Here is a 16,186-nt window from a genome sequence, read left to right on the forward strand (position 1 = left end):
ACTATTTTATTGCATATTGTCTAATTCAAACATAAATGTTATATTAGAGAACAACATTATATTCATTTCCTATTGCTCTTCTAACAAATTACCACAAATTTAGTGGCTTGTAAGAACAAATATTTATTGTCTTATAGTTTTGGAGGTTAAAAGTCTGAAATAGGTCTCACTGGGCTAAAATCAAGGTGTTAGCAAAGCTAGCAATGGCTGCTGGTCGAGTCTTTCTCAAGATGCTATTTTTCTGATTTCTGACTCTTTTAGCCGTACTATTTCCCATTTAAGGACACTTGTGATTTCACTGGGCCCATCTGGATAATTCAGGTTAATGTTCATATCTTAAAGTTAGTTGATTAACCACCTTAGTTCCATATAAAACCTTAATTCCACTTTGCCAGTGTAACCTAACATAATCAGAGGTTCCAGTGATTAGGAAGTGGGTTATCTTGGTGAGGATGAAAACATTCTGCCTACCACACCCATTCCTGAGGAAATTATTTAACAGATAGTGTATTATAATCCTCTCTATAAATTGTGAAATAGTTCAAAATCAGTTATATTCTTTTACCAAGGGCAGAGTAACTACACATCATGGACAAGGGCAGAGAACATGCTAAATGGGAAAAAAGAATATTTGATATCTGAATTATGGCCAGAAATTTTCCCAAGAGTAGGCTGCACTATCTAGTACTTTTGATCATTTCCAGTCTTGAAATGTGCATTTTTCTCCTTATTATATTATTATACACAAATCTTATCCTTGTTTAGTAATTTATAATATCCCATGTGTTTTAAAATATTTTATCTGTTAAAATTAGGGCAATCTTAATTAAAGAATCTAATGTAAGATAATCACTAGCACAGTGGCTGGTGCATAATAAATACTAAATAAATAATTAAACATCTTATTACTTCTAATAGCTTTTTAGATAGGGCAGCTGTTTTTCAGGAAGGCAAGCAAGGTATAGAAATGACCTGTCTAGTGTTATGCTATCAATAGGTAGAAGAATTGGGAGCTCCAAACCTGTGCATTTTTCACAGTGAGGTAAGTTTGGATAGCGCTTTCTCCATAGCAACTAATTTTTTTTCTACAACCTCCAAGTCACACATAAGAAACTAATTTTTTCAAAAAAGCAATACTTTTCTATATCACTAAACCCCAAAATATAACTCATTTAGTTCATTCTTACTCAATGTTTGATACTATAAGAAGAGATGAAAATGCCTTAGATAGGCTTTGATATACTCTATTTTGAATATAATACTTTAGAGTATCAAAAATAAAAGTCTTTTATGGAGAATTGGCAAAGGTGATTTGTTTTTGCCTAGAATGATGATTATATAAATATATAGATGTATGCTGCTGTCTTTATAGTCTTGAAATCTGTGGAAGCCACAATTCAAATAGACTCATCAAATGCCACAGAGACCGTGAGCAGAAATATTTTGAAAGATATTACCTGAGGGGTTTTGCTTTGAGCCCAATTATGAGCCGACAGACTTGGTCTCTGCCTTACCAATGTATTCTAAGAATTTATGGCAGTACAGGGGCTTAAAATATCAGTAGGCTTGGTAGTAAAGATATTTTATTAATTATAAAACAATAAGTTTTAAAGAATTGCTTGTATGAAAGCAGAGTTATCTCAGTTATCTATACATGCATGATATATATCTGTGGATTAAGAGAATTTTTAATGCCATGGTTACATAGTTTCACTAAATATTTAACATGCAAGGGTCATCCGGAAAGTATCCAGCCATTGTTAATATGATGATGACGGTTACATGGCTGGATACTTTCCGGAGGGCCCTGGTATTTCAGAAGCATTTCAATTTATCAGTTCATTAATATATATTTAAAGAATACAAACAAATTACTATGAAACAATTTAAAAATGAAAGCATTTGGAAATCAAACATGGGTAACTTTCTTATTTTATTTTTTAACCTTTTATTTTTGGTTAGATCTACCTACTTTATATTTAATAGTGTGACTAATCAAAAATTAACTGTTCACACAGATTATTTTACTTATTCTGAGCCACTGTATATATTCTATTAGGATTATTCCAGAAAACCTTCCACCTCTTGTTTGTGTGACCTCAGTTTCTTATTTAGATGTCTCAATCCAAGAGCAGTGTAAATAATGGGAGTGATTTTTCTGGTTGGAGAGATGGTTGCCTGAGTAGCTTAGTTTTAAATCCCAGAGTCATTTCACAGACTTAGGCCAACTTTCCGTATTCATTCTCCATTTCTTCCTTAACCAAATGCTGGGGACTCTGTTCTCCTTTCCTCCCAACTCTGCTGCCATTCAACCTACCTTGGGATTCCTCTCGAAACTAATGGTGAAGTCAGACAGAATTTATTATGTTCCTCTAAATACCACCTAGCTTAGGATTCTTAAAGTTACAAAGGCTCCAAGATTTTAAGAAAGTTCTTCCAGGCTTCATTCTTCCCTCTGAATTTTCTACTTTTCCAGATCAGGCTAAGTGAGTTTTAGCAAGTGCTATAGTTTGGATATTTGTTCCCCCTGCAGACCTCATGTTGAAATTTGATCCTCAGTGTTGGAGGTGGGGCCTAATTGGAGCTGTTTGGGGTCTTTGGTAGATTAATGCCCTCCCTGATGGTGAGGAAGAGTGAGTTCTTATTAGTTCCCTGCAGAGCCAGTTCTTAGAAAGAGCTTAGCACTTCCCCTCTGGTGCTCTCTTCCCTTCCTCTCTCACCATGTGACCTGTGCACATGGTAGCTTTCCTTTGCCTTCTGCTGTGAGTGGAAGCAGCCTGAAGCCCTCACCAGATACAGGTGCCAGTGTCATGCTTCTTGTACTGTCTGCAGAACTGTGAGCTAAATAAACTTTTTTTCTTTATAAATTATATAGCCTCGGGTATTCTTTCATAGAAACACAAATGGACTAAGGCAGCAAGGAAGCTTGAGGGTGAGGTAGGGTTCTTTTTAAGTGTTTTCTCTCAGAGAAATCATTTGTATTTCTGGCTGGTCTTTTAGATCAGTGCTTTCTTTTTTTTTTTGAGACAGAGTCTTACTCTGTTGCCCGGGCTAGGGTGCCGTGGTATCAGCCTAGCTCACGGCAACCTCAAACTCCTGGGCTCAAGCAATCCTACTGCCTCAGCCTCCCAAGTAGCTGGGACTACAGGCATATGCCACCATGCCCGGCTAATTTTTTTCTGTAGATTTTTAGTTGTCCAGCTAATTTCTTTCTATTTTTAGTAGAGATGGGGTCTCGGTCTTGCTCAGGCTGGTTTCGAACTCCTGAGCTCAAATGATCCGCCCGCCTCGGCCTCCCAAGTGTAAGATCAGTGCTTTCTAACTGATTTTATGTGATGGAAAACAGATACATAGAAAATAATAGTATTTTTATGGTGTGCATGGTATTACAGAAAGACTGGTTATCCATGCCTGTTGGCTGTGGCTACCTTAGGCCCCCCACCATGCTACTCTGAAGGAATAAACATCTCAGGCAGACCTGTAACCTATTCTCAGTGGATTTCCCTTTCCCACTACTGGGAAGCTGCAATTTAAACAAAGGGAGCTATCTTCTGGTGCTTTCCTGGAATGGGAGTCCCCTTAGACTACTTTTGTTTTTTTTCCCCTGGGATATGGAAATTCAAACAACTATTCCTACCGGTTCATGTTGCTCTTTAAGATTTCTGTACTGTCTGCCAAGTGGAAAAGAACTGGAGCAGTAGGACTAAAGATTCATTTTTCACACTGAAGTATTTTTCTTAACTGCTGAATACTAAGGTACTTTTGTATAAACATCAAGACATGGCTGTGCATGCCAGGTGTTGGATACATAGTTTTAGTGGGCAAGAATTGGTTTCTGTTCTGAATTCAATAGAAGTTTTTCCAATTTGATGCAATTACATTAAGTCCACATATACCAGAGTGTTTTCTTTTAGGCTTAGGATAGTGAAAGACAAATGCCTAAGAATAACTACTATTAGTAGAAGTATTAACTGTCTTCCTTTATTCTTTGGATGGCTTGAGTCTTTTTATCCTTTTTTTTTTTTTTTTTTTTAGACAGAGTCTCACTCTGTTGCCCAGGCTAGAGTGAGTGCCGTGGCGTCAGCCTAGCTCACAGCAACCTCAAACTCCTGAGCTCAAGCGATCCTCCTGTCTCAGCCTCCCGAGTAGCTGGGACTACAGGCATGCGCCACCATGCCCGGCTAATTTTTTCTATATATATTTTTAGCTGTCCATATAATTCTTTTCTATTTTTAGTAGAGATGGGGTCTCGCTCTTGCTCAGGCTGGTCTCGAACTCCTGAGCTCAAACGATCCGCCCACCTCGGCCTCCCAGAGTGCTAGGATTACAGGCGTGAGCCACCGCGCCCGGCCTTTTTATCCTTTAGGTCTCAGTTTAAATATAATTGAGACTTTCCGTGCTAACTCATGTAAGTGCCCTTATCGTCCTCTTAGTTCCTTGCTTGCTAGTCTTTCTTAGGACTTTACATACATACATATTTGTTTCTGGTATGTAAACCCTATTAGAATATAAGCTACTTGAGAGCAGGTTCCATGTCCAGCTTGTTGCCTAACACAAAGAATGTATCCAAATTTGCTAAATGAATGAAACTCATGACCTTTTTGTGAAAATCATTTATTTGAAACAAATTTTAAAAATATGTATCTTTCTTTTTTTAATTTATTTTATATCTAAACTGAAGTATTCATTTTTGAGTCTCATTAATGTTGAGTAACATTTTATATAAACTTTCCCTTTGTGTTATATGGAAGTCTAAATTTACGTAATCATTAAAAACCCCAGAGCAGCACCTTACCTACATTTCCCCGTGTTCCTTTCATAATTTTGAAACTTTGGCTTTTTCCCTTACTTGAAGTCTGGCAGCTTGGGCCTAATTTACATGCCACCAAGTATATAACTGGAAAAGAAGAAAATGAGGGTGCGGTGTATCAAAACTTAATTCCGAAGATCCAAATCGAAGAAATCGACCCACTTTTCTGCTAAGGGTTTGTCCTAAGAGGCGAGCTCTTCTCCTCTGGCCGCTCTGGCCAAGTTGGCCGAGTGCCCCTGAGTACTGGACACAGCCTGCGTGTCCCGAATTTTGGTCACAGTTACTTTCCGATTGTGAGGCACGATTTAGTGTGCGTTCGAGACCGTAGACTCGGAGGTGCGCATTTGGGGCGTAGCCGAGCCATTTAAACCAGCGAATCCGCGTTCATCCTTCACCTCTTGCCTTATCTCGGCAGATGCTCCACGGATTTGCACGAACTCCCGAGTCTTGACCTTCCTCCTCCCCTCTCCAGGCTGCTCGGACAACTCGGGGCAGCCACTTCCCAGGGGGAGTGAGGATGAAGTTGGAAAAACTGAACTAGGTGGACGACAGAGCGCCGAAACTCAGCTCCAGGGACGCCCCCGAGCGCCGGAGAGGGAGGCAAGTTGCACCCGCGCGGAGGGGGCGGGCCGGCTCGGGCCGCTCGCATTTCCTGTGACAGGGGCTGCCCCAGCCTCTCCCTCTCCCGCGGCGGCGGGACCATTTCCTGAATCGCTGAAGCGGAGGGAGGACTGGGGCGCGGCTCTACCATTAGCGCAAAGGGACGGGGGGGTGCAGATAAGGAAAGCGGGAGGGTCCTGGGACAGACGAGCAGGAGGAAGTTCAACCGGGGCTGGGCTTCCCCCCACACAGGCAGAAACGAGACTTCTGTGGGCCAGAATTCCTCCTTTAGGCCAGGCCAGCCGACTGTTCGCCCGGCCCTGGAGCATCCCCCCTCCCCGCATTCCCGAGGTGGTGCAGCCCGAGAGGCCGGCGTCTTTCCCCCAGTTCGCCGTTCACCCGGAGCGCTCGGGACTTGCCCATAGTGCTGACGGCGGCAACATGTCTGTGGCGTTCGCAGCCCCGAGGCAGCGAGGCAAGGGGGAGATCACTCCCGCTGCGATCCAGAAGGTGAACCCTCGCGGGGTCGGGGATGCCAGGCCCATCCCGCCTCTGGGAGAGACTCCGGGGGCAGGGCCGGGCGCGGAGGCGGAGGCGGGCCTGCTGGGAAGCGGCCGTGTGGGAACCCAAGCCGCGGGCTGTGCCTGAGTGGGTGGCGGAAGAGGACGAACCGGTTTTTTCACGGAGTCCTTCGTGCGTTTAGGCTTTTTCCTAATAGGCACAAAAGCCCCAACAACTGCCGCCTGATTTCTCTGGGGTTAGGGCGGCGTTCGGGCGGCGGGGCGCGTGCGCCCGGCGGCGGCCGCGCGGGGAAGGGCCGTGTGTCGGGGCCCGGGGCCCCGCGCGTTGCTCCGGAGTTACTTTGGCGGCGCCCCGCCCCACCCCGCGCGCGGCGGCTGCATGGTGCAGTCCCGACCTCGCGTCCTGGCGGACGGAGGGAAGTCCCAGTGCTGGTCGCCGCCCCGAAAACTCTGGCCGAGTTGGGGAGCTCTCGGGAGAACTTGGGGGACGCTACAGGGAACCTTAGTAGAGTCTGAGGGGCCGGTGAGGAAGAACCCCATGGACTTAGCGGTTCCACCCGGACCCCGCTGCAGCATCACTCCTTACTCATTTACATCTGCAGCAAGCATTTATTGAGCACCTATTCTAGGCGCTGAGGCTACTGTGATGAGCCATGGCCCCGCCTTCCTGTAGCTTACAGTCTAGTGGTGGAGACAGTCGTGACCAATTCTGTAAGTCGTGATACACAGGGCGCAGCCGCCTTTTTAGAGGGTAGTGCTGCCGCGGTCGTTGCCGTGTTACTGCCATTGGGAACACAAAGGTTCTTTATTGGCCTCTACCCCTCCTTGTTGCCTATGAGCAAGGCAGTATTCTAAAAGTTAAATTTAGCAATTTAAGTATTTTTGCTTTGTTTCACGCACAGGAGCAAAGATGAAGATAGAAAAAAAAAAAGTCAACTTTTAGTACCACTCAGGGCACCTAGATTATGTTAATCGGTTTCTGTTTGCCGTTAGGTTCTTTGGAGTGTGGCATTTGACATTTGCCCAACTGTTGCTTTATTTTATGAACAAATGGGCTTGGCAGTGCCTGGAAATGCAGTGTTTTCATGTAGTGCGCTGGACTAAGTCTGCAGCCTGGCAAACGGTTCCTAGTACACACGAACACAAAACATGTTTCTGGAGGGGTTCACTGTTTTTATTTCTGAGCTAGAGAAAAGTCCTGAGTTTTTCTTTTTTTCTATAAAGTTTTTCTTACATAAGTCCTAAAATATTTATCATGGGTGATTAATTCAGAGAATGCTGATCAGTTATTTTTCATCCTCAAGATGAGAAAAGAAAAATGGATTCCAAATTAAGGGCCTCATTCTATAGTGTGAGAGATTGGTATTAGATATGAGACATATTCTAATGGCGAATTTCGTTAGGTTGAGAAGATGCGTTGTGAAATCTTTAGGTTGGAGATTGGATTAATGCATTTTAAGGACAATTTCTTTTTGTCCTCTGATGACTCTATTTAAGAAATAAGTGCACCAATTAGAAGGGCATGTTAATATTTTTTCCCAGCAAGTGAGAATTGTGATTCATGTGCAGAAAAAAAGTCATAGTTAATGTTAAGTGGATCTTCGTTTTTTATTAAGAATTAACTAAATTTATTAGGATAGGATGATTATGGTATTGTGCCCAATACTTTTATTGAATACTGGTAGGGTAGGGCAGGTTCAGGAGGAGCATCTCCTGTCCTTTGATCTTACGGCCAAATCTGAGCCCCTGAAAACTTTAAGTGGTTTGCTCAGGCTAGCAAAGCTGGCACTAAGACTAACTGACCTTTTAATTGCTACAATCAGTATTCTTTCCTCAGTGCCACTTTACTTAGATGAATTATTTAACCCTTAAAGCCAAGATTGCTTTGAAGTATTATAAGATGATAGAATGATCAATGTTTTTATTTTTAAACTTTTGAGACAATTGTGAGGTAAACTCAATGTCTGTGATAAATATTATACATGCATAGAAATTATCATATTTTATTATTATGCCATATTTGTAGAACCACAAAACCATACTGTTGGAAACTGGTCAGCCACCTCATCAAGCCTCCTGGGCTGCAATTTTCATGTATTTACTGGATAAGGACAGAATTTTTCTTTACTACTACAAAGTGTTAGAATGATGCACACAACTTAGACTCTTTTAGTCTTAACTGGCTTAAGCATCTATTTCAGATAGCAGAGGTAATTATATGTTTGAATATAAAAGACATTCAAATTTTCCCTTCTGGGTTTCACATAATAATTCAGAGAAAGAATAAATGGAATAGAGATATTATAAGATTATTGATTAAACATGATATCATTTCAAAGGTATAAAATAAGATTTTTCCATGGTAAGCTATAGTATGTATAAAAAAGACCCAAGTAGATTGAGTTTCTGTGTAGCTGAAACGTTTCTAGAAATGTGAAGGAAAAATGTTAATTATTGAAAGTATGGTCCACATGAGCTGTGCGTGGCATAGTTTTATAATATAAGAGATTTAAACAGTTGAGTATGTAATGAAGTTTTTTGTGAGAGAACTAAGTCACTAATCTTCCTTTAAATTATGTTTGTTATTAAAGTGAATTTAAATGTATTTTGTAGCAGGTAGCAACATTAACAAATAATTTTAAGGGAATTTTGTTTTTTATGTTTCTGTGTTTGTGTAATGATTTTATAATATGCAATGATTGGTTTGGGGTAACAGTATTTTGTTAGGGGATCCACTTTAGGGTTCTTCTACAAGCAGCATTTACTAATGCCGTTCCTCCTTGTTTTCTAGTTTTGTATTTGATAAATTAGATTTATAATAAACTTTTTCTAATTTTTTTCAGATGTTGGATGAAAATAACCATCTTATTCAGTGTATAATGGACTATCAGAATAAAGGAAAGACCTCAGAGTGTTCTCAGTAAGACTGATACGAAATTTTTTTTTGTATTCATTTTTTCTGTATTGCTTAATTTTTTTATTTTTTAATAACAGCTTTATTAAGATATAATATATATACCATACAATTCATCTCTTTTAAAGTATACAATTCAGTGTTTTTAGTATATTCATAGAGTTGTGCTACTATCAACTTAATCAATTTTAGAACATTTTTTATCATCCTAAAAAGAAACCATATCCATTAGCAGTCACTCCTCACCCCTTCATCCCTCACCCCCTGACAACCACTAATCTACTTTCTGTGTAGATTTGCCTATCGTGATGTTTCATATAAATAGATTCATACAGTATGTGGTCTGTTTTGACTGACTTTTTTTTCCACTTAGCATAATGTTTCCAAGGTTCATACGTGTTGAAGCGTGTGTTAGTACTGCATTCCTTTTTATTGCCAAGTAATCTGCCATTGTACAGCTATACCACATTTTATTTATCCATCAGTTACGGACATTTGGGTTGTTTGTATGTCTCGGGTATTATGGATAATACTTCTATGAACATTTGTATACAAGTTTTTGTATGACTTTTCTCGATTTTCAAATTTTCAAAAGAAAAATTGGGAGGGAGGTGGGTGTCATTTTTTTTCTTACACTTCTTACCTTGCATTGTAAAATAATGATTTCAAATTTGTGTATAATCTGATCTGTGGAAAAGTTAGCTTTTCATATATGTAGGATATTTAGTTGCATTCATATATGTGGTTGAGAGAGCAAAGTTTATATTTAATACATGGAGAATTGATTATCATTCTTAGGGACCAGACTTTCTTATTTTGAAGTGATGTGTCTGATGTGGTAGAATAAGTTGACTATTTTATCAAAAGTCTTTAGGACAGCACTGTCCAGTAGAAATACAAATGTGAGCCACATATGTAATTTTAAATTTTCTAGTAGACACAGTAAACAAGTAAAAAGAAACAGATGAAATTAATGTTGTGTTTTATTTAACCCATTATTTCCAAAACAGTATCATTTCAGTATATAATAAATATAAAAATATTAATGAGATATTCTGCATTTCTTTTTTTCATACTAAGTCTTCAAAATCTATTGTGTGTCTTACTATGATAACACGTCTCATTTTGGATTAGCCACATTTCATTGCGTCCAGTGGCTGCTGTTTGGGCAATGCAGCTCTAGAATATAGTCATGTCTTGGTATCCATGGGAGATTGGTTCTGGAACCCACCTGAGTATACCAAAATCCACAGATGCTCAAGTTCCTGATATACAATGGTATAGTATTTGCATATCACCTATGTACATCCTTCTGTATACTCTCTATCATCTTTGGATTACTTGTATTACCAAATACAATGTCAATACTATGTAAATAGTTGTTACACTGTATTGTTGAGGGAATTATGACAAGAGAAAAGTGTACATGTTCAGTACAGATTGCAACCACCCTTTTTTTGTTTTTTAGTGTTTTTGATTAGTGGTTGGTTGAACCTATGGATAGGGAGGGCCAGCTGCATTTTATCCTCACTGTTGTTTTGGGCACATCTATCTTTCCTAGAGATCTCACTGGGTCTATTCTCAGGCAGATAATTCCCAGCAACCCTGGCTTAGTTTTCATGCCGTGCTGGTCTCTTGCTATCATTTGATTTACCCTTTATTTAACTTCAAGTCTCCATTACTTTTTCTTTTTTCCTTTATTAAAAATTATTTTTTTAAATTAAAACAATCATATGGTCATTGTAAAAAAAAAAAGTTATAAAGTATAAAAGTTTGTAGAGATAAGTCACTTACATCCCACTATCTTATATCCCTTCCCTTCACAGGGGTAACTGCTTTTAATGCTTTAAGTATGTATCCTTTCAAACATTTTTTTGGTACATTTACATATATACATTCATATCTTTGTAAATACATATATATAGATATTGTTTTTAATATTTATGTAGGTTACAGTTTTATATATCGAATTAATGGGTCAGCAATCATGCTCAATTGCCAAATTATCCTGCAGGAAGATTGCATTGGTTTGCTTTCCCCCAACCAACCAGATTTTCAGAGTCCTGGTTTTCAACCACTTCTGCCATAGTAGCCATCTTTAAAAAATTTTTGCACATCTTATTGGTGAAAAGTGGTATCTTTTTAAAAAATTTTTTGTTTTGAAATAATGTCACACTTAACAAAAAAGTTTCAAAGATAGTATAAGAAATTGCTGTGTGCCCGTCATTGAAATTTCTCAAATGAAAATCATATTAGCCCACTTGCTTTATCATTCATTTCTCTCCCATATTGTTTTTCTAAAACTAATTGTTTTTCTGAGAATAATTGTAGATACGATTCCCTCTTACTTGTAATAAGCTCGGTGTGTATTTCCTAAAAACAAGCACATATTCTTAAATTACCAGAGTATTATTGTTAAAATCAAGAATGCACAACTATTATCTAATCTTTAGAGTGTTTTGAATGTTGCCAATTGTCCTGTTAGTGTGTGTTTTCTGGTCCAGGGTCCAATGCAGAATCTAATGTTGCATTTAGTTGTCATGTCTCTTCAGTATAATTTAATCTGGAACTGTTCCTCGATATTTTGTTCCTTTTGTTTTTTATTTTTCACCTTTCATGATGTTGACATTGTTGAAGAGTATAGACCAGTTATTTTGTGGAATGTCCCTCATTTAGAATTTGACTGGCATTTCCCCATGATTAAGTTCATGTAATGCACTTTTGGCAGGAGTACCACAGATGTGATGTATCCTTCTCAATGCTTCCTTAGTAGGCATACAATAGCAGTTTGTCCCAATTTTGGTGATAACTTTGATCACTTAAAGTGGTGTCTGCCAGTTTGTTCACCATAAAGTTACTTTTTTTTTTTTTTTTTGAGGCAGAGTCTCACTCTGTTGCCCGGGCTAGAGTGCCATGGCGTCAGCCTAGCTCACAGCAACCTCAAACTCCTGGGCTCAAGCAATCCTCCTGCCTGAGCCTCCCGAGTAGCTGGGACTACAGGCATGCACCACCATGCCTAGCTAATTTTTCTATATATATTTTTAGCTGTCCATATAATTTCTTTCTATTTTTAGTAGAGACAGGGTCTCGCTCTTGCTCAAGCTGGTCTCGAACTCCTGAGCTCAAACGATCCACCGGCCTTGGTCTCCCAGAGTGCTAGGATTACAGGTGTGAGCTACCGCGCCTGGCCCATAAAGTTACTTTTTTTCCCCTTTATAATTCATATGTATCTTATAGGGAAGATACCTTGAAACACACATAGGCTGTTTCTCACACTTCAACACATTAGTTTAACATCCACCAATGATTTTTGCATGAAATAATTATTACTGTGGTGGTTGCCAAATGGTGACTAAATCCATCATTCCTTTACTTTAGTTTGAGTCCTACTGTAAGGAAGAAATTTCTCCTTCTCTCCCCCCATTCATTCTTTCATTCATTTTTATATCTGAATGGACTTACACATTCTTACTATATTCTCTGGGTTACAATGTTACCCTATTACTTATTTTCTTTCTCTAATTGACCTAGATTTGGCCACTGAGAGCCCCTCAAGCTGGCTTCTTAATATGTCTTCATTATTTTTGAACATTTTCTTATTTTCTTGTACCACAAAATGTTCCAGGTTCATTTTGACTTTTTCCTGTGCAAGTCTGGAATCGCCCATGTCTCCAAGCCCTAGTTCTTTTTTTGGGGAGAAAAAATATATAGAGAGAGATATATTTAGAAACTATATCTGAGTGTTAGGTTCTTATTGTCTAATCTCTCTTATGTTTGCATTTTATATGACCATTTCCATTTATGTATATTGTTTCTTTGATGAATCTTGTCTATGTATTTGGAAATATTCTTTAAAAAAGTAACTAGCTGGTCTGTTTCTTCAGTTTAATTATAAATAATTGTCAGTGATAGGGAAATCATTACCACAAGTCAGCCATGGAATGACAGAACTGATTATTATAGAATACAGTCATTTACCACATAACAACCTTTTGGTCAACGGTGGACTGCAGTGGTGGTCCCATAAGATTATAATACCATATTTTTACTGTACCTTTTCTGTGTTTAGATAATTTTAGATACACAAATACTTACCATTGTATTATAGTTGCCAACAATATCCCGTACAGTAATAAACTGTGCAGGTTTGTAGCTTAGGAGCAGTAGACTATACCATATAGCTTAGGTGTTTAGTGGGCTATCCCATCTAGGTTTGTGTGAGTACTCTTACACAATGCACGATGAGAATGATGTGCCTGATGATGCATTTCTCAGAATGTATCCCCATCATTAAGCAACATGACTGTCAGTTATTTTCACCTATGGATAGAGCGAAGGTGTTATATAGCATAGGACAGATTCAGTTTCTTATAGCACCCAGTAAGCAGTACATGTCACGGACAGTAGATGTTCAACTCTGGAACCAACTTTTCCAACTTGAATCAGCAAAAGTTTATATTCTTTTGTTCTTTATATTTTCAACTTTTTAATATATATATGATCATTTCCCCCATTCTCTGCATATTGAATCTGCATAGATCTCATTTTCTCTTATATTTGATACAAATGAGGCTTAAATTGACTTAGGTAGAATCTTAAATTTTACCCTTTATGATGGATTTAATTTCATTCTTAATGTTTTTCAGATATCTTTTCTTTCTCAAGTTATCAGGATTTGTTTGCGAGTAAAGAGAAAAATATTCCTCCTCTCAATCTTAATGGTCTTGTTTCTCATAGTAGGAGAAGCAAAAGAAAAACAGAGAAACATTAGTAAATGACAGCAATCTGGGAATTGATAGACTAATATTGATTAAACAATACCTTAAGATGTGATAACTTTGCCTGCAACAGTGTTTTTTAAATTAAAAGTAATTTTACATTCTATATGAAAGCAGTATGTGCATTGTAGAAAATTAGAAAACATAAATATGTAAAAAGTAAGAGAATTAGTACTATTTTCTTACCACCCAAAGACTTTTCACTGGTAATACTTTTGTGTATATTGCTCTTTCTGCAGACACACCCTAACGCACTCATATATTACACTGATAAAGTCAGTGGTCTGAAACACTTGTAGAGCCCGTGTGCCCAGATCCTGGCTCTTTCCTTTAAATTCTGGTACGATACTTGTGAGAATGTTATTGCTCTGCTGTGGTGTTTGGTTTGAGCATTTTCTGAATCAATCTATGTTTGCTTAAATCAGCCCTTATCTTTTTTATTTTAAGGTGGGTCCAACTATTTCAGAGTGTTTTATACATAATTCGCAAGCAAAAAAATCAGTGTTCATTGTAATTTAAGGGAATTTAGGATTAAATTTCTAGTTAGGAAGGTAATTTTGTTCTATAAAAAGTTGTTCCTAATGTGTAACAAATGTACTCTTCATAGCCTCTGAGTAAAGATTTCTTTTTAAAAATGAAATCTGACTTTTTCAGATTAATTGTGTAATTATGTCAATAAATTTAATAGAGGTTATTTGACCTTATTCAAAGTAATTGATGTCGTGACTCCTAGTGAAATCTTTGGGAGGTGAACTGTTTCTTATATTATAGTTTAATAATGATGGGTGTTTGGGAATATATGTCAGTAGTTATTAGGACAGTACCATCATCAAGCATAAAATATTGAATATATTTTATATCTGCTGCTAGCTTGTAAGACAGTTACCATCATCAAACATAAGATGTTGAGTATGTTTTAATATCTGCCCTTAGGTTATATACTCTTCTTTAATTAAGATATACTATTTTAGAAATAGTAATACATTAAGAAAGTAAACTATTTCAGTGACAAATGTAACAATATTTATGGAATGAAACAAGTTTCTCAGGAAATAACATTTTTATTTCAGTAGGCTCAGTTTAGTCTAGGTTCTTCTGGAATATTTGCTGATAGCTTTTTAGGTGACCTATGTACACAAACATAAGAGAATATGAATATTTACTACTTTTTTTAATTAATGTTCATTTTTGAGCCTGGAATCATCTTAGAATAAGCTTATATGATGAATGCTGTAAACAAATGCAATTTTATGAAAAAGAATACCTATTGAAATTAGAAAAGACCAATTATAATTTTTCATTTTTTACCTACCCTTTTTATATTAGGGAAAATGATTTGGAGGTATTAGGACACTTGGAGAAATTTGAATGGGTTCTGTGGATTAGATAGTATTGTATCAATGGTAATTTTCTTATTTTGATGGTTGTACTCTTGTTATATAAGGGAATAGGCTTGTTTTGGGGAAATCAACACTGAAGTATTAGGAGTAATGCGGTATTATGTCTGCAACTGATTCTCAAATGGTTTTGGAAAAAAATAAGTGTGTATGTGTTGGTGTGGTTAGAGTCAGAATGGTAAGACAAATGTAGTAAAACGCTAACAATTAGGGAATCTGGAAGAAATATATGGGACTTATTTAGTATTCTTGAAACTTTTCTGTAAGTTTAAATTTATTTCAAAATTAAAAATTAAAAAAAGATTTGATGGGAGAAGACTGAACCAAATGTCTTAAAATTAAACCTCATAAAAGATACTGCATTTATAGATACTTAAAGCTGCAAGGGACTTTAGAGATCTGTTCTAATTCCATTAGACCTTAAGAGTGTGGCAAATTAGATTTCATAGTAGTTTACCACTGGTTTATCAAGTATTAATCAGCATGATACTAAAATTTTTTCTTAAGGGGTCATAGATAAACCATGTCTCTTAGTATGGTTTGGTATTTTGATTTTTGGTGGGGTGGTTAGTGGTTCTCCATGAATCTCATATCTGAGTATAGTAATTAATACTCAGAAGAAAAGGAAAACTTAAAGGAGTAGACTTTGAAATGGGTATATATTCTAATTAAACATGGCTGGTTGGTTTTTAAAAAATGGGAAGATATGGAACTCTATCTTAAGTTCCATTCAGGATCTCTACAGGATAATGAAATAGTTGCAGCTAGTGGTCCCTGTTAGTGCTGTTTGAAGAATTTCAATAACATAATTTACTATTATGAATGATTCTATACAATGTAATAATTATTACTTTGTCCTATTTATATAAGGATCACTATCAAAAATGTATTAGGTCTGATTGGGCAACATATTGTACATGTGAGGAGGAACATTCAAAGTATTATTAGTGAGGAAACTTTATTTTAAGGTCAGTGAGAAATTTTTTTTTTTTACCTAAGAAAAAAGCTGTGAAACTAGTTGTTTGTAACAGGAAAGAAATAAGTAGCAAAGAACAGAATTTCTTTTATGGTGTCTATTTACTTCATTTGGGATCTGAATTAGAGCACTTTATTCAGCTGAATAAAGTTCTCTTTACTTATTTTTATTGTCTTAATTTGTATTTAGT

At 37.4% G+C, this 16,186-nt stretch overlaps 1 protein-coding gene across 2 annotated transcripts in view; it reads left to right on the forward strand.

The window, feature by feature from the left end:
- The first annotated feature begins 5,830 nt into the window (after nucleotides 1-5,830).
- The window catches only part of SS18 (SS18 subunit of BAF chromatin remodeling complex), a 66,954-nt gene continuing 56,598 nt past the window's right edge, over nucleotides 5,831-16,186 (forward strand). For both annotated transcript variants that reach the window (XM_069468169.1, XM_069468170.1), the window contains exons 1-2: nucleotides 5,831-5,920; nucleotides 8,775-8,851. In XM_069468169.1, the coding sequence (XP_069324270.1) occupies nucleotides 5,852-5,920; nucleotides 8,775-8,851 (146 nt within the window). In that variant the 5' untranslated portion in view covers nucleotides 5,831-5,851. The remainder of the gene's footprint in view (nucleotides 5,921-8,774; nucleotides 8,852-16,186) is intronic.

Source organism: Eulemur rufifrons, chromosome 5 (assembly GCF_041146395.1).
Source record: "Eulemur rufifrons isolate Redbay chromosome 5, OSU_ERuf_1, whole genome shotgun sequence".
NCBI classification, from domain to species: domain Eukaryota; kingdom Metazoa; phylum Chordata; class Mammalia; order Primates; family Lemuridae; genus Eulemur; species Eulemur rufifrons.